Here is an 18,894-nt window from a genome sequence, read left to right as displayed (position 1 = left end):
ATGGTCAGCATGTTCCTTACACTTATAAATTAAGATAAATAGCTAGCTAGCTTTGTGATGGGTCCATTATTTTATGGCTTTGTTATAACCATTTATTCTTTCCCTTAAATCTCTTTGGATTTAAAATATCAATACACTCTGCTAATAAAAACACAAAAATTTGTTATGTGAAATGAAAGCAGTAATACTTTCATTCTATGTTATAGGTCATTCTTTAGGTTAACAAATAGAGCAATTTTCTTGGACATCAAAATTTATTAATTTAAATGTCATATGGGGAATAATCTATGTGTGACATGATTAGATATGCTATTTACTTTCTTAGTGATCTTTTCTACATTGTCAGATTTTTAGATTCAATATATACTACATTTATAGCCAGAAAATACATTAAAATACCAAAAAGTTGGGGTGCCTGGGTGGCTTAGTTGATTGAACGCCCAAGTCTTGATTTCAGGTCAGATCATGATCCCAGGGTTGTAGGATTGAGCCCCGCATCAAGCCCATTAGACTCTTAATCTTAAGCATGGAGCCTGCTTAAGATTCTCTCTCTTCCTCCCTCTGCCCTTCTCTCCCTGCGCTCGCACTCTCTCTAAGAAACAAAGAAATAAAAAAACCCAAGAGCTAATAGGATATAGTCCTCACTGATATATATGAAGATTCAGAGCTTTCAAGTTAAGGAAAAATAATGTAAATTCAAGTTCCCATCAGAACTTCACCTAATTAAATAAAGAAGGAAACATGGTTGATATGTTTATAGAAGTGTTTTTTTTTTTTTCAAAAGAAATCATTTTTTTTTTAGGGGCTCCTGGGTGGCTCAGTCGGTTAAACATCCGACTTTGGTTCAGGTCATGATTTTGTGGTCTGTGAGTTCAAGCCCCACATCAGGCTCTGTGCTGACAGCTCAGAGCCTGGAGTCTGCTTCCCATTCTGTGTCTCCCTCCCTCTCTCTGCCCCTGCCCCGCTCACGCTTGCTCTCTCTCTCCTTCTCTCTCACAAAAATAAAAAAATATTAAAAGAAAAAAGAAACCATTTTTTTAAACACAATATGGACCTCACTTTCTCCTTAGTGTATCTAATAGACTATCTCCATAATAAGATAAATAGGTCTTAAATAAAATATTTCTCCTTCCTTTGGTACATATATATGCTATAATTTAATTAATATAATTTTGACAATAATTATGTATTTTTCAATCAATACCCATGATAATAAGGGGCAGGAATACAGCCTGTAGTAAGTAAGTAAATAAATAAATCTGGCACAAAAACTTCAAGTTCTCCCTATCTTTTAGGGGAAGGCCAGAGTTAATAATAAACAGAAAAGTCATTGTTTTTATTTCACTTTCCTCCATTTGATGAAGATGCAAATAGTTGATAAAGTCCCAGGAAGACCAATCCAGAATATACACTTTCTCTAACTGTAGAGTTGGATCCATGAAGAAAATTAATAATAAGAACTCAAACTGATTATACCAATTACTTGACATTCTGAGTTTTCTTTCTTAAATAACATAAATGAGATGTGCATAATCTAGATTTCATTTCTCACAGGAAGGGGATATTCTGGAGAACAAGTAATGGTAGAAAAGAAGCAAAAACCTTGGATAATCCTTGCTCTATACGTTCTCTTTGGTGGTTAAATAATGTTCCTAAAGATAATCAGATATGTTTTAGTCACAAATGAATCTTTTTTCTTCCTTAAAATGCTATTGTATTTCTTCTGTTGGTACTCGTATTCTCAATCAACTCTGAAATATCTAAAGCAGTTTAGTTGAAAATGAATGAACAAATGAATGAATGAATGAATGAAATAAAGCAGTCTAGTTGAAAATACCAAAGCAAATTTCCCTTCCTTTTCCTTAAGTGGCCATATACCAGATCAGTTTGCTAGATGCTATAGCCAAGTTTTGTAAATAGAAGTTTGATTTTTTTTTTCCTTCTATTCCTCACTTTGTTCAGTCAATGTTCACAGAAACAGAGTTCCCTCACCAAAGCACATAAGCTAACAAATCAGAAGAATAGTCAGGATCAAGTGTGAAATTTCTGGCTTTTTGCCTTTCTACTTTTTTTCCTTAAACATTTTTTTTAGTGTTTATTTATTTATTTCTGAGAGAGAGAGACAGGAGAGAGAGTGCAGGGGAGGGGCAGAGAGAAAGGGAGAGATGGAATCCCAAGCAGGCTCCACACTGTCAGTGCAGAGCCTGATGCGGGGCTGCACACATGAACCATGAGATCATGACCTGAGCCAAAACCAAGAGTCGGATGCTTAACCAAATGAGCCACCCAGACGCTCCTTCTTTTTCACTCTTTTCCTCTTTACCCAATTTCTTTTGGGTAAATTATTTCTGAAAGCAACTGAGGTGAAGAGGCTGCCATCTTAAATAATACCAGGTCAAAAAACTTTATTCCATTATGCTTGGGTTAAAGAGTATAAATGGTAATGTTAGAATAATTGTATAAATCATGTCCTTTGATTTGTATTAGTTAAAAAGAGGGAAATTATGTTAGTCATTTTATAACAAATTATAGTTTGATGAAAAATCACTAAGTTAATAATAGACCATAACGTTATTTCAGGGCATCTCCTGAAATAACTAGAACTTTGAAAAGGTTTGAAACTGTCTATGTTTCTTCCAAACATAATTATTTAAAAAAAAATGATACATCATCTCCAAATTATATTTTGTTCATTCTTTCTCTCCTATACTTTGATCACATAAAATAGAGTAATGGTAGCCTTTTACGCAATATATACAAGGTTAGAACCCCATTTTACACAAAAACTAAAGTGAGCTTGTAAAACTCAAGATTCAAGTTATATTCTGGAATTTATCTTAGAAAGGAGGCTAAGCACACTACCCGAATCATAAAAAATTAGATGATAAATGAGAAATATGCACTTTTTTTAAGTTGAGTAAACACAATTGAACTACAGAGAAACATCTAAAAATAATTTCAGAATTGTAAAACGTGTATGAACATCATACAATAAAAATAGTAAATGTTAGAGAAACGTTTGTCAATTCCTAGTGAAGAGTGTCTCTACGTTGAATAGAGAAAAAAAATTTTCAGAGCATATGACAATGCAGAGACTAGAATTAAAACTAGTTTTTCCTTTAAGTTTGTTTCAAAAATAAATAAGGAAAATGCAATTATTATGTTTTTAAAAGCTATTTATTGTGAAAGTTATAGTATAGTTTTTAGTTATTAGGAAACTGTATAGCTGTTAACATCCCTGACTGAAGACAATATTTGGTTCCATATACGTGCCGAGCTTGGCATTCTAAAATATAATGATGTAGGGGTGTATTTTTTTATTTTGGAAGAGGATGTGGGAATACAATCACTAGTATTTTATTCAAGTAAATGGATTCATCTAGGATAGACCTGAAGCCACCGTTGTCTGTGCCTAGTCGAGCAAGCACACCACTAACTGCTGATAGGAAGGATGAGATGTTGTCTTTTATGTAAATTAAAACTCAACATAGTAAGTACCTTACCACAGCAGAGTGCGGTATTTCCAAAAGAAATGACTATTCTGGTTTTTAATGACAAAAACACAATAAAAGAAGAGATATTTTTGGTCCTTCTAGCAAAATGCCCACCCTCTTTATGCATTCCAAAGAATACACTTATTTTCTTACATTCCAAGAAGACTTAAAACTTCAGAAAATAAATCAAAGAGACATTTTAAAGTTCCTTTAACATAACATTCTACTTACTATGTAAACAAACACAGTGCTGTCTGGGACAGGGGGTGGGGATGGGGCGGCATGGGCAGCTCAGTCACGGTTAAGCGTCCAACTCTTGATTTCGGCTCAGGTCATGGTCTCAGGGTTCAGTTTGTGAGATGGAGCCGGGGTCGGGCTCTGTGCTGATAGCACACAGAGTCTGCTTGGGATTCTCTCTCTCTCCCTCTCTCTCTCTGCCCCTCCCCTGTTTGTGTGCTCTCTCTCTCAAAAACAAATAAACTTCAAAAGAACAAAACAAACAATACTGTCTAATATTAACAACAAAAATGCAAACAAATCTTAAATCAATTATGTAAAAGACCACTTTAAAGTGCCATGGCTTTGTCCCTATTTGAAGTTTTCTCTTCACCCATCTATTAATACGGATCTCAAAATCTGTTTTCTGACTTTTCTAACATAATTCAATATAAGGTACAATCCATTTACTTAATGACCATTCTCTTTTGTTTGCTTCTCTTCATTTGCTCATCCCTTAAAATTCAGGTTTCCTAGGGCTCATATTCTCCATCCTTTGTGCCTTAAACTAATCAGCAGCCACTATTTCAACTACAAAACTGCAAATATTTCTCCGAAAATTGTGTCTTCTCTTAGGCACCAAACCCATGTACCCATCTGCCTACTATCTCCACCCAGACATCCTGCTGGCATTTCAAGCTCAACATATCAACAATGCACTATATTTCTTCTGAATTCTGCTTTCTTTTCTTTTTTCTTTCTTTTTTAATCTCAGAGAATACTGACTCAGTTTCCCAAGTAATAAACCTCAGCCTTCATACACAAATGAAATCTTATAAATCTAACCTTCACACTTCAGTAAAAATTAACTGTTCTAAAGCCTAAATCTGATTGTGTCATTCCGATGTTTTAAACAAACAAACAAACAAACAAACAAAGACAAAGTCACCTTCTTATTATGGCATACAAGATCAGGTTACTTTTCCATCTCTCCTGCCTCACTCTTTAGACACACTTGCGCTCTCCAGTATGCATTACATGTACTTCTCCAGGATACCATTCACTTATTCAATAACTATTGATTAAATACAACCTGTATGTCTGTCAGTTCTAAGCACTGAGGATATCACAGCAAACACAACAAAGTTTCTGCTCTAGTGGGCTTACATCCTGGTGGAAGAACACAGATAAAGCAAATAAGCATACAATAGATGCAATGGCCATAAGGGCTATGGAGAAAAAGATCTAGCTAGAAAAGCAACTCAGAGCAACACAGCAAATGGCATGTTCTATACACTACAAAAACCTAGTGTGTCTTAAAAGTGCAATCACACATCCCTTAATTTATTTAGGTTTCAATTTTAATTATACTTTAAAACCACAACACCATGAGTAATCCTGAAATGTACAGTCATTGAGAGGCATAACAGAACATGGCTTACTTCTGGAACAACCAATTATAATAATTTTATTTTTTGAGATTAAAGTTGATAGAGTCAAGAGTGTTTGCTTTGATTCTAGTATTTTAGTTGGCTCTTGGCTGTACCCCCCAAAAATTATTATTAGTGCTGGCACATTTCAAATTATGTCATGAGATTAGAATCTATAAAACCCAAGTACTCATCTAGAATTAGTCTCATTGTTATTTCATTGTCTCTAACTATACCATGGTTTCAAATTTAGGGCCTACAAATTAAGACTCCATAGTAATACTACAGCATTAGAGACAGGAGCTTTTTACTGGTGATTTAAAAACAGTTGTTCAATTGTCTGAATCATTTAAGTACATAATATGTCCCAACTGTTTACAAAGAGCTGAAACAACTGGAGAAGCCTACATTAAGGGCACTGTTTAAGATATAGGATATTGCTAAAGGATTTGACAGTGAGCCAAAGGAAACTTACAGACATTAATTGGTCTGTTTCATATTCAGAAAATAACAATGACTTACCTTACTATCGAAATAATAATACATACTTTAAAAGACTATAAAGGAATTCAGATTTTCCTCTGGGAAACTTCACTATTACTGCATCACATACAGCTCCAGTCTCAGGACAGGAATGAATGAATGAATCAATGAATCAGTGCACGCATGCTGGAGTTTTAGTACTTATATAAATATGTAAAGAAAACTAGTGGATTTTTTTTTTTTTTTTTTTTAGATAGCAGAAGTTAAATCTGAAATGTTTTAAGCTTCCAAATAACTAAATAGAAATTGAGCTCAGCGGAAACTCAGTCTTACAGCAATGACAATTCTGGCAAGCCAAATTCTGTCAAAGATTTTGTGGTTTAGGAAACGATGACACAATTCATCACTTTCCAAGGGCATAACTTTCATTTCTGTCCACAATCCCTGAATCTTCACAAACATGCACACTGTGGGACACTTGTTTCTACAGCCTACATAATAATTAGGTTAGCTTCTGCTGTCTTCAAATTGGTTGGCAGAGGGGCAAACATCCTCAGCCCAGCTGAAATTATGACTGAAGTGTGACAGACCCATAGGAAATACTGGGTCAAAGGAAGGGAAAGGGTAGATCAGCCAATCTGCACCAGTCTAATAATTCCTGTGCCGGAGAAAAAAAGCAACTACCATTGCACTGTAAGGGCCAGGGCTTATGTTCTATTTAAAAACTAAAACCAAAACAAAAGATGACTAAGAGGCAAACTTCACTTCATTCTCAAGGCTGAGAAGAAAAGAATTTACATACCGCATCTGTGATGTCTATTTCATACACCCTTTGGAAAGTCCGGCGCTCAAAGAAAACAAGTTTGCCGCTGCCACATCCCCTTTGAACAGATGTCCCAGTGACCACGAGTTTATCATCTGGACTGAAACAGCAGTCGGTCCTACAGACAAAAACCAGTATATAAGCATAAGCTTATGACCCTACAACAGTGAGTTAAATACAATATAAACAACACCATTGTAGTAAGAAGTAACTCTTACAGAGGACTTACAGTAACTCAAGCACTTATTTTTTTGTTTAATTTTCACAATAATCCCATGAGGTAGATATTATTATTCCCATTTTACTGATGAGGAAACTGAGGCAGAGAGAGATTAAATAAACCTTGCCCAAGATCACAAAAGTAAGTGGTGCAGCTGGGATTCGAACTTAGGCGGTCTGATTCCAGAATGTGTGCTTTTAACTTCTACATGCTATATGTTTAATGTAAAGGAAGTATGGGAAAAACTCAATTATAGACACTGACAGTACTATAGACAAATAGACATTGTATGACTAATGTCTAAGCAGTGATTATTTTGTCCAGTTTTGGAACTATGTTTTTTATCACCACTATCCACCATCCCCAAATAATTTGAGGTTTGTCAAGTCAAGCACCATGAAATGAGGAGCAGGTTGGACCGCTGGAACCTGACTGATGGCTAGAATTCAACAGCTCTTGTTATTAGAGATCTGGCCACCTGATTGTGAATAGTCTAAGACATGATCCAAAGAAGTCATGCAGTTAGCATAGCTTACAGCAGGCATAATAGTTCAAAAAAAGTCTCATCAGCTATAAATTCATGTTTGTTTGTCCATCTGTTTGTCTTAACAGATAAATGCCATGGGCAATGGACCGCGCTAGAATTAGTGCTCTGCTATTACACTGTTTCCTGCACTTGGCGCCTCCATCAACTTCACGCTCTCCCTGTTGGTCATTATTTAACACAGATGTGAAATTTTATTTCCACATAAATAGAGACTTTTGCTTAGGCACCAACTGAAGGACTTAAAGTTCAAATCCCACCTCGGCTGCCTCAGAAAAATCTTTACGTGTTTCAGTTGTCAACGTAAGACAATGGAGAGAACAGTGTTCAGCTACCTCGAGCAGGATGTTCTGACCAAGTGAAGGATAGTGAATTATTGACTGGAATTGAGATAAGAAAAAATTGAGAAAACAATATATAATAATGCTTAGAAACTATGGAAAATTGCTTTGATGGAATGGGATTCAAATTTTAAAAGACAACAATACAGAGGCTTACCCTGTCATTTATACATATTAAAAAAAAAAAAACAACTCAATCCCTTAAAATATTTTTACTGCCCAAAGACCTATGTGTGTATACACATAAACACACACATACAAACACATGAACATACATCATTTCAACTTCCAAAGAATTTTATGGTCTGAAGAATGTGCAAATGAAAAGAAAAAATAAAATGCATCTTCAAGAACAGATTTCAAATACTCTTCATATTTCTTTTTAGAAGACATATGATATAAATTAACATTAAGGTGAAGAAATTTCTTGTTCACTCTCTTATGTTTATCAATTATTTAAAATACGCTACTTACATTGGGAACATGGTAGGAAGACCCGAGGCTGAAAAAAGTGGCTTATTAAACTGTCGAATGTCCCATAATTTCAATGTATCATCACCTAATAGAGGAAAGAAAAAGAAAAGACAGAAAGTGCATTGTCCAAAAAGAACTAGTTCCAAGCTTAGAGTTTGCTAACCTTAGTGTATAACTATAGGAAGGAAAGAAAGAAAAAAAAGAAAAAGAAAGAAGCACATAAGTGTTTTACTTTTTTAACTGTTTGGGGAGTTTGAAAGTAGTAGATGTGAGAACAGTAGAAAGATATATGATAATGAACTGGTCTCCTAGAAATAAATTTTCCAACTGATGTAGCATCTGTAGTCTAGAAGGAACCCTGGAGAATCTACTCTAAGGAGTGATTTTACAGCAGCTGGCAGTTCCCCTAAGGTACAGTTGAGCATAACCTGACTGCTTAAGAAGATATTAATTTAACAACCATCAGGACTGAAAATAGTTCAATTCACAACAGATTCTTTCTCCCGTTGGTGTGTAGATGAAGCTATCCATTAACATTAATGAGGGTGAGCCATGTGATTCCCTTCCCTCCAGTGTAACTCCACCTGTGGCTATCACTCTTCACTTTGCTGGGGAGTACAGCTTTTCCAAGCTCTTTAAAGTATAATGGATATTCTTCTAAGGATCACTTTTTTATATTTCTATAGGGCTACTAACTAATATTCTTGACCGGAATGAAAGCCAAAACTCATATAAGTAATGTCTTTGCTGCTCTGTTTCCCCCATGTCCACAGCTGAGACCCGCCTCAACCCCTTGGGTCCAATAAGGAATCAATATCAGGTGCAAGTGAGGTGAGTGGAGAGTTCAATAAAAGTCTCCACTCTCTCCCAAGTGACTCTTCCTCTGAAACACAACTTTTGGCAGGTGCACTAATCCACAACTGGCTGGACTGGGGTCCTGCTTATATTGGAAGAACTTTGTAAGATTCACCTTTTTGCTTTTAGTCTTGAAAAAAAAAAAAGATTACATATCCTCACAATTCTCAAACAGTAAAAAAAAAAAAAAACATTAATCTGCATTAAAGAGTTTAGCTAAACTGGCAGGTTCTGGAACTAGCAGGAACATCTTACAACACCCAGGGACTCTGGTGAATTGATTTCCATCTGTCATATTCTATACACTCAGGAAGAAAAAGGATGGAATATAGTATGCATGTTGTGTTGGCAACATGGTACCCAACAGCTATTACAGGATGGAAGGGGAAGGTAAGAATTATCACCAAAATGGCTTTGACTGAAATGAAATTAGTCCTGTACTTCTAGTACTTAACAACTGGGTTGGGGCTGGCCTGTTTTAGAATCCTCTGAGAAGAATTTTCAAACTACACTTCTCTCTTATTCCCCTCTTGTCTCCCCAGTGCACATTGGAGATTTGGGTACACCTTCTAAAGGGGCAAGAGTAAATGTGAAAATTTCTAGGTGAAACATTTATCATTTGAAAAACTTTCCCAGAAGATTCAGATACAGACTCTTGGGGTAAGAACCACTATTTGTAAGTAAAGAGTACACATAGTTTTAATTAAGAGCCATCTCAGGACTTGAACAGGTTAGAATTGATAAACCAAAATACATATTTTATAATACCCACCTTTTCCATATTTACCATAAATAGAAAATACATATACATGTGCTTTGCTTTTTTACAATTATGTAAGTAAGGGTAGTTTGGATATAATAGAGAAGGCTTCCTCAGAGGACAGAGAACCTGAATACAGTCCCCGAGGTACACAGACATGGAATGGCTGGACTGAGTGAAAGCTGTACCAAGTCTCTCCATCTCCCCCTCACTCCCACTACTCTCTACACCAGGTTGCAAATTCTTTCAGGAAAGGAACTCTGTCTATGATGTTCACATTGTATACCCAGCACCCAGCATAATGGTAACTCAGAGTAGTTACTCAACATAATATAGTAGTTGATGGAGTGAATGAATGACTGAATGTAGTGTTGCTAGATTAACATGGCCTATGGAATAAAGACTAAATCCTTTATTTGATATTTAAAGCCATCTGTAACATGGTTCCCACCAACTTACTCTGCTGTTTCTTTCCCTCCCCACAAATGGGCCTCCAGGAAGATCCTCAGTCATGTCTCATACTTCACGTAATGCTTTACTCATAAGCCGTCCTTACTATTCTCTTATCTCCTTCAGTTAACACTTAGCTTATCCATGTGAGAAGGATTCAGCAAAAAGGTACAACCCATATTCAACCATATGAGTGTGGATAAGTAAACTTATAATATGGTCACATAAAACTACATAGCTATTTAAAAAATGACACCCAGGTATACAACTTTTTTTTTTAACTGAATTGTTATAGTGTTTGAACTGGAAAAAAAAAATTAATGGTGAGCTAACAGAAGACTCTAAATTTAAAAACAGTATACAAATACTGTAGAAAATCATCTACAAAATTCCATAAAGTAGAGGCAAAGGTCATCCTTGGAGGCTTCAAACTCTGATGGAATTTGAAGCTAAAATAAAAACTCAGGCAAAAAAGTACACATTTTCTAAATTTTACTTGACAACTTCTAATAAAACAATTTTGCCAAATTGGATATGCATTTTAATGAAAAAGAAGACTGACAAAGTTACATTAACAAAAGCACAGCTACCTTTACTGTTAGGATATTAGTGTAACTTTATTAGGGTTAATTATGATCATTTTATATATAGAAATACATCCGAAAGAAAGTTTTTAACCTACCTCCACGAGAAGCAAGGACATTACCATCATAGGAAAAAGTCACGCAGGAAGTGTCTGTTCCTGGGTCATGAGCCTGTTTATAGTGGAATTTAGGATGAACCTGTTTGCAAAGACAAGCAAAGTGTTAATTAACATCTCATCTGAATTCAAACAAGAACATTTCTGTGGCAAGAGTATTTTACTCTATCATCCAGAAAAGGATATATGTAAAATATTAATTTCATTTGATTATAGCTTTCTTTACCCTGGAAAAAAATTCAAATAGTTTCCAAAAACATCCATTTGCTCTAATAATAAAAAAGAGATTAAGTAAGTCCCATCTTTCAGACTGCCTTCGCAAGCTCTGAGCAACACAAGATCAACTCAGTATTCAGTTCTTATAAAGTTATTGGGACCATTTTCTATAGTTATCTGAAAGAGTAATATAAATAAAAATTACAAGTGAACATATTATTTATTAAATCAAATGTATCATTGTAGGACTGCCTGGCTGGCTCAGTCAGTAAAGTGTGTGAATCTTGATCTCAGGGTTCTGAGTTTAAGACCCATGTTGGGTGTGTTGCCTATATATATATATATATATATATATATATATATATATACACACACACACACATACATATATATATATATATATGTATACATATATATATGTGTATATATATATATATATATATATATATATATATATATATGTATATATATACATACCACTGTATTCCTAGTATATGCCAGACACTGGGCATGTGGTTGTAGGCCTTGAACTCTCTTGTATGTGCCTGTAGGATAACGTTGTTGCGGGGGAGGAGGAGGGGGAGAGGTAACCCTGCTGCAATGCTAATCATACCCTAGGCACTCCATCCTCTATGGTCTCGTCTACTTCATTCTCACAGTCCACAAGTTAAGGTTCTACTATTATCATGTCCATGTTACATTTGAGGAAACTGAACCCCAGAGACTAAAGTTCCTTATCTAAAGCCACAGAGCTGGTAAGTGCTAGAGCTGGGTACAGGACTCAGGAGGCCTGCTCTTAAACACTATTTCTTTTCTGGTGCTGTGTGTTAGTAGTCTTTTTACTCCTAATATTGCTTCTTCACAGGTAATGACTTCTAAAAGTAACTCTACGATACTAATCCTATCACTCAGTTATGACTCAGTAACCAGCACAGGCTAAGGGACTAGGGAGTCAATTATCCCAGATCTACCAGGCTAGAAAATTCCACTGAATGGACAGGCACACTCCTAGTGACAATAGCATGTAGGTCTCTGCTAGGAGCCACAGGTATAGGAATACAAGTGACCCCATCTCCTTTGCTCTTACCTCAACCCTAACAAGAATTGGTCACAAATCAGAGCTTCCAGCAATATCCCTGATGCCCTGTCAGTGAGCTTCCACCTAAAGGCTTCCAGTAATGAGGAGCACAGTACCTTACAAAAGCAGGCTGGATTTGTTTTTGTTTTTGTTTTTAATAATTTATAAATATTGAGTTAAATTTGTCTTCTCTCTTCCTCTGACAGTCTTAGAAATTTGTATTAAACATGGCTATCATGCTCCTACGTCTCATGGGTACAAATAATTTGTTGATTCAACTTTTCTTTTTAACTGGGTGTCAACTGTACGGCAGACATAATGTTAAGCAGGGAAACACGAATGTGCAAAGATAAACATGGCTTCTTTCCTCAGAGAGCTGACAGTCAGTCCCCTCAAAGAACACAGTTAAGCATACGAAGGGACAAGTGGTACAATGGGGATGTGAAGAGTCATAAGTGAGCACTGAAGAGAGATGCCTACTCTAACCCTGAGAATGGGGCAGGGGGAGTGGAGGAAGAGGGGCAAAAACAAATCCTGTGACCCAGTGGATGAAAGTATGAGTTAGCAGATGAAGGAGCAGGATGCAGAGGCAAGAACGAGAGTACTGTGTTGTAGTAGGCAGAATTTTGACCCCCATGACCTCTTCCCTGCAGTGTCATGCCCATAAACATGTCACTCTACATGGCAAAAGGGACTCTGCAGGTAAAACTTAGGTTACTAACTGGCTATCCCTAAAATAGGGAGATTATCCTGGATTATCTAGGTGGGGCTGAAGTAGTCACATGAATCTTTGCAAGGAGAACTTCCTCTTGGCTGAGGACAGAAGAGGAAGCCACACAGACATGACAGGAGAGTACGTCAGAGAGGCTGGAAGAATAAAAAGCATTGGACATGTCACTGCTGACTCTAAAGATGTGTCAAGGAAATGGGTATCTGATTTCTGCCAATAACCAGTGTGTTTGAAAGAGGACTCTGAACCCCAGATGAGAGCCACATCCTTGGCCAATACTTTGATTTTAGCTTGGTGAGAGCCTAAGAAGAGAATCCCACCACACCATGACAGACATCTTACCTGGAGAAATTGTGAAATACCAAATTGGTGTTTTTTTAAGGCACTAAATTAGTGGTAATTTGTTAGGAAGCAACAGAAAGCTAACATGTGCATAAAGGTAAGAGAACTGGTTGGAGTCAAAGAACTAAAAGAAGCAAACCATGACTCGAGGGAAAGGTGAGGTGAAGGGCTGGTGTGAGCAGGGCCTCGATTACCAGGAGCCTTGTGGGCCATGTTCAGGACTTAGATTTTATCCTGAAGGCAAAAGAGAGCTGCTTAATGGAGTTTACTCAGAGCAGGACATGACTGGGTTTGCTTATTTTAAAAAGATCATTCTGGACACATGTGGAGATAGATTAGGAATATTTTGTTCCTCAGAAAAACAAAACTCTGCTACCAAACTCAATTAGGAAAATCTGCCAATTGGTCATATTTCATCAAGTCATCAACTACTAAACTCTAAATAAAACTTCTGAAAGAGACGGTAGGGGTAACAGTTCACCAAAAAGCCTGTGCTACGTTTGGCCTCTCAGTGAAATTAACTTAGGTTTTTTGTGGGGCTTTTTTAAATGTTTATTTATTTTTGAGAGAGAGTGAGAGCACAAAGGAGAGGCAGAGAGAGAGAGAGAGGGAGACAGAGGATCTGGAACAGGCTCTGCGCTGACAGCAGAGAGCCCAGTGTAGGGCTCAAACTCACAAACCGTGAGATCATGACCCGAGCTGGAATCGGAAGCTTAACTGACTGAGCTACCCAGGCGCCCCAACTTAGTTTTTGTGTATTTGTTTTAAATGTTTTGTTTATGTTTACTGACCCCTCATTTCAGGAGCGGTAAGGCAGTGGGGTACAGTAAAACGAGCAGTGGGCCAGGACCAGGAGATAGGAAATCTAGACTTAGTTCAGTCAAAAACTAGCAGTGCGACTAGGGACAAATTAGCCTCTCCAGATCACAAGTCAATCTTCTGTAAAATAAATGGACTGTGTGAGACGATTTCTAGGGTCTCTGATAGCTCTGTGATTCTTAAGAAAAAGACAAAAACTGGTGTATATATATATATAATATTTTCTAATTAAACTAACTGATCAGTTATGTACTTTTTTATTATTAATAGGACAAAAGAGATTTTGAATGCCAATGTTTGACCATAGAAATACATATATACATAGATGTGTATATACACGTATACCAGTAAAGTGGGATACAGAACCTTAAAAGGCACAGAATCCAAGGGAATCCTGTCATATAAGCTTCAGCATGAGCTCAGTGGCAGCAGGTTGCTCCCTGTGACAGTCTGACTCTCTTCCTTGTTGCTCAGACAGGGGTGAGATGAAGCTGCCAATGTGCTATTTCCTAAATTGGTCTTGCTTCTTTTTACTGCCCTGAGTGGGATTCTAATGTTTAAAGACATATAAGGCACCTGGTACACAAGCAAGGAAAAAGTGCAATGTTTCAAAACTTAAGGAAAGATTCTGCTGGATCTAACAGGTGACAGTACAACTACAGTACAAGGAACTGAATGGCAATAAGGTATTATGACTACAGGGGATTTTGCCTTAATCTAGTAAGAAAGGATTTTACCCAATATTCATCTGCCATACTTTTATGCTTTTAGGTCTCCTCATTCAGGTACTCCTTGGTTTGTTGTTGTTGTTGTTGTTGTTGTTGTTGTTTTGATTGTTTTTTAGACTTCATGCCCAGCGTGGAGCCCAACATGGGGCTTGAGCTCATGACCCTGAGATCAACACTTGAACTGAGATAAAGGGTTGGACTGAGGCACCCAAGTGCCCCCATTTAGGTACTACTTTAAAAAGCCACTCTATTGGAGGTTGGGTGTTTTGAAACTTCTACAATTCATTGTTTATAATGCAAAACGTGTGAATATATGCCACAAAACAAGTTCCACCTTGTCTTTGTGACTTCCAGTATTTTCTATTGCCTTATCGATATACATCTCGGTACAACACTCTTTTAGAGTGACAAATTGCTGCGTATTAATGACTAAGATTTCAAAGGAGAGACTGCACTCAAAATTTCTAAATCATTTCCTTTTTTAAAGGACCCAGTAAAGGGGCACCTGTGTGGCTCAGTCAGTTAAGTGTCTCACTCTTGGTTTTGGCTCAGGTTATGATCTCACAGTTCGTGAGTTTAAGCCCCGAGTCAGGCTCTGTGATGACAGCACGGAGCCTGCTTTGTATCCTCCTTATCCCTGTCTCTCTGTCCCTCCTCTGTTTGCTCTCTCTTTCTCTCTGAAAAAATAAATAAACTTAAAAAAAACTTTTTTTAAAGAACCCAATAAAAGAAAGAGACAAAGTGTCCTCACTTGAGATGGACAGCTCACAGATTCTATGTCAAAAGAGCTCAATTATTAACTTCACTTTAACCAGTAACAAAAGTTTCTTCTAATGATACAAAATAGATAGCCAGAGGGGATCTTAAACTTTTGTAAAATATCAACACTTGGACAGTAACAATGACATACACCCTCACACTCTGGAAACAGAGTCAGCCTGACTAAAACACTTCTGGCATAATGTGGGAAATCTAAAACTGAGACTTCTCCTTTAACCTTCTCCTTTAACTGATTTTATGATCATCCGAGGCAAAGAACATCGTTCTTTAGGGAAACGGAGATTATTAACTCCTTTATATAGGTTTCCTATCCTTGGGAGTGCCTTATGTTATGATTTGGAGAGTATCAAGTCTCCCATGTGCATAATGCTGGAAAATGCAAGCAGAAATGCTAGAGCTTTAAAGGCCCTCTCCTGAGATACAGTACAAACTCCAGTTGGTAAAAATGTCCTTATATCCTCTCTTTGCAGCTGCTCAGGAGCCTCTGGCAGTACAAAACTCCATACATTATAAGCAACAACCATCCATTTCTGGGTGGCTCTAATTAGGAACACTTTTCTTAAACTGGGTCCAAGACTCCTTCCTAGAATTCCAACACCTACTTATGGGTCCTGGTCCTGTCATCTGTGGCTATGCTAATTCTAGTTTTTCTTCTCTAATGCAGTCTGCCAGAATCTCCAAGAAAAATATGACATCTTCCACAAAGTCTTAAATATAGCATTCTTGAAATCCTAAATGTAATCCAAACATTCTGTGGTGCTACCAATGGTCAGTGAGTGTACATCCGGGGGCTGCCGAGATCTGTCTCAATCAATGCAAGAGGAACAACAGCCCTCAAAATGATCAAAACACATTTTGTAATTAATAGAGACAGTGGAATTAACTATTTTAAATGAGAGGATTTAAGTGAATTGCTGGGCTGAAAATAGAGAAAATTTTAATGGAAAGAATATTGGTCCTACAGTCAAGCTGACTCCACCTAAATTTTCAATTTGATACATTTTAGTTTGACCCTGGCCAAACTGCTTAATCTTACTGTTTCTCAGTTTCTTAATTTTTAAAATTACACATCTTCCCACCCCTAACTTCTCCTCAACTCCCAAAGACACCTTGTTATATCTGACCTACTAATTCCTGCTTATGTCAATACCACACATACATTAAGTCTCTCATAGGTGCCTCCTTTCATAAAGCTGCCGACATGCAACTATGCTAACAAAACACAAACTCCAAGAGCAAGATGAAGCAAATCCTGGGCTCTCTAACAAGCGAGGTGTACTAGCATTTGTCCTCTCACATCTAGTTCTAGGACCCCCTCAATGGATATAAAATTCCTTTCTCATTGGGAATCTATTTTCAAGCTTAGTGATAACCAAGCAATTCTGTATTTTCAATCACATGCTAGAGTTATACTGGGATTAAAAATATGCCAGGATTTTTTAAATGGCAATATGAAAAGCCAAATAAATGTACGTCTAGATGGAACATAACTTGCTCCTGTTTCTCTGATTTTGGAGACCTGTAGTAAGGAGAATGGGGAGAATACATACGAAAGAATAAGAACTGTCACGTGAACATGCTTTGCCATTCCCTACTCCCATGAAGCCTTCATTCTAGTGAGGAAAAACAGACAATAACACCTCTCCAACTGATTCTATGACATTCAGGTTAATATATTGTATGAAAATATGGCATAATGATAAAAAGCACAGACTGTGCAGCCAGACTGACAAGTTCAAATCCAGGCTTCACCACTCACCACCCACGTGATCTTGGGCTGGCTAATCTCCCTATGCCATCTATTAAATGAGAATAACAATAGCATCCACTTTAGCTGTTGGGAGAATGTAATGAGTTAATGCAAGTGGCACACTCCTTTGCAATATAACTTTGCTACTCTTTTCATCAAAATGTGCCATTTACTTCTTAAAACCTGGGGTCTGGGTATGGACACGTGACTTGTTTGGGCTTATAGGACACGTAGCCACAAAAATATGCCTCTCACACCTCCCACTGCATAAACTGCCACTTTCCCTGCTTCTGTGACTTGGCCAGGCTTTGCAAGGGCTGCTCCCAGCCAATGACTGAGCACAAGGGATAAAGGACTCCTAATTAATCTGAGTGACATTTTCCTGACATTGTGCTATTAGTCTGAGACTCTTTTTTGCACATAATGCTGGAAAATGCAAGCAGAAATGCTAGAGCTTTTTTCTTTTCCTTTAATAGAACAGCTTTCTTGAGATACAATTCACATACCATGGAATTTGCCCACTTAAAGTATGCAGGTCAATGATTTTAGCATTTTCAGAGAGTTGGGCAACCACCACCACGATCAATTTTAGAACATTTCCATCACCCCCGAAAAGAAACCGCATACACATTAGCAATCATTCCCCATTTCCCTCCTAACCCCTCAGCCCCAAGCAACCACTAATCTAGTTTGTCTTTGTATATTTGCCTATCTGAACATTTCATATAAATTAAATTATACAATATGCTACCTTTCACTTAGCATCCTGTTCCTGAGGTTCATCCATGGTGTAGATATGTATCAGTATTTCATTTCTTTTTATTGCCAAATAAGATCCCACTGTATGAATGTACCACATTTTATTTATCCATTCATCATTGGATGGACATTTAATACTCCTTCCTTTCTTGTCTTTCATAGAGGTATGGCCTGTATCTTTCCAGATTTCTCAGGCTCCCTCCCTTTTTCCCCTTACAGGCCTTTCCCCAGTAAATCTCATATGTTTAATTCTTGTCTCGGTGTCTGTTTTGGAGAATCCAGACTAACACAAGTGGTGCCATGAGTGATCCAACAACACAGTGGCTAAGATAAGAATGTGGGACTGGCTCATTCATTGCCTGGTAGGTAAAGAGGACACTGTCCTAGGTGGACTACGAGGTGCAGATACACTTTAGCACCTGGTACTGGTTCAACTGCTGCAGATTTCACTGGAGGTGACCTGGGAAAACCTCATGGGATAGGGGAATGTCCTTCTGGGCACAATGTTTTAGGCATTTAAAAAATATGGGAGGAGAAATGCCTACAAAGATGATAGTGTTGGCTGGCTACTGCTAGGTCATACTGATACCCTACAGAGGGAGAATGAGAAACTGAGGGCCATTAACAGTTGAAGACTACATGGGAGAGTCAGAGGGCCAACTGTAGTACTTTTTGAAGAGGCCCTCATCTCCTGCAGTGGAAGAACAGACACAGCCGAGCAACAAACAAAAGAGATCTGGTGGTTAGATTTATAGAGCTCCAAAGACATTTAAATGCTCAGCCAAGGCAGGTCTGCTATTCTAGGGTCAGGGCTCTAGTTGGGAAAACCTGAGACCCTGAAACATAGGATAGGATATCTGGATGGAGGCCCAGAGAATGCTGCATCTGCAGATCGCCCTCCC

At 37.5% G+C, this 18,894-nt stretch overlaps 1 protein-coding gene across 1 annotated transcript in view; it reads right to left on the bottom strand.

Annotated features, from left to right (window-relative positions):
• Positions 1-18,894, bottom strand: part of WDR70 (WD repeat domain 70) — a 299,325-nt gene that overhangs the window by 41,908 nt on the left and 238,523 nt on the right. Inside the window, exons 11-13 of the mRNA XM_058717827.1 lie at positions 10,773-10,872; positions 8,026-8,110; positions 6,426-6,564 (exon numbers count right to left, since the gene is read on the bottom strand). Coding sequence (XP_058573810.1) covers positions 6,426-6,564; positions 8,026-8,110; positions 10,773-10,872 — 324 coding nt within the window. The remainder of the gene's footprint in view (positions 1-6,425; positions 6,565-8,025; positions 8,111-10,772; positions 10,873-18,894) is intronic.

The sequence above is a fragment of the Neofelis nebulosa genome, chromosome 1, assembly GCF_028018385.1.
Source record: "Neofelis nebulosa isolate mNeoNeb1 chromosome 1, mNeoNeb1.pri, whole genome shotgun sequence".
Taxonomy (NCBI): domain Eukaryota; kingdom Metazoa; phylum Chordata; class Mammalia; order Carnivora; family Felidae; genus Neofelis; species Neofelis nebulosa.
Note: the sequence above shows the minus strand (reverse complement) of the source record. Positions and strands in the feature narration are given on the sequence as shown.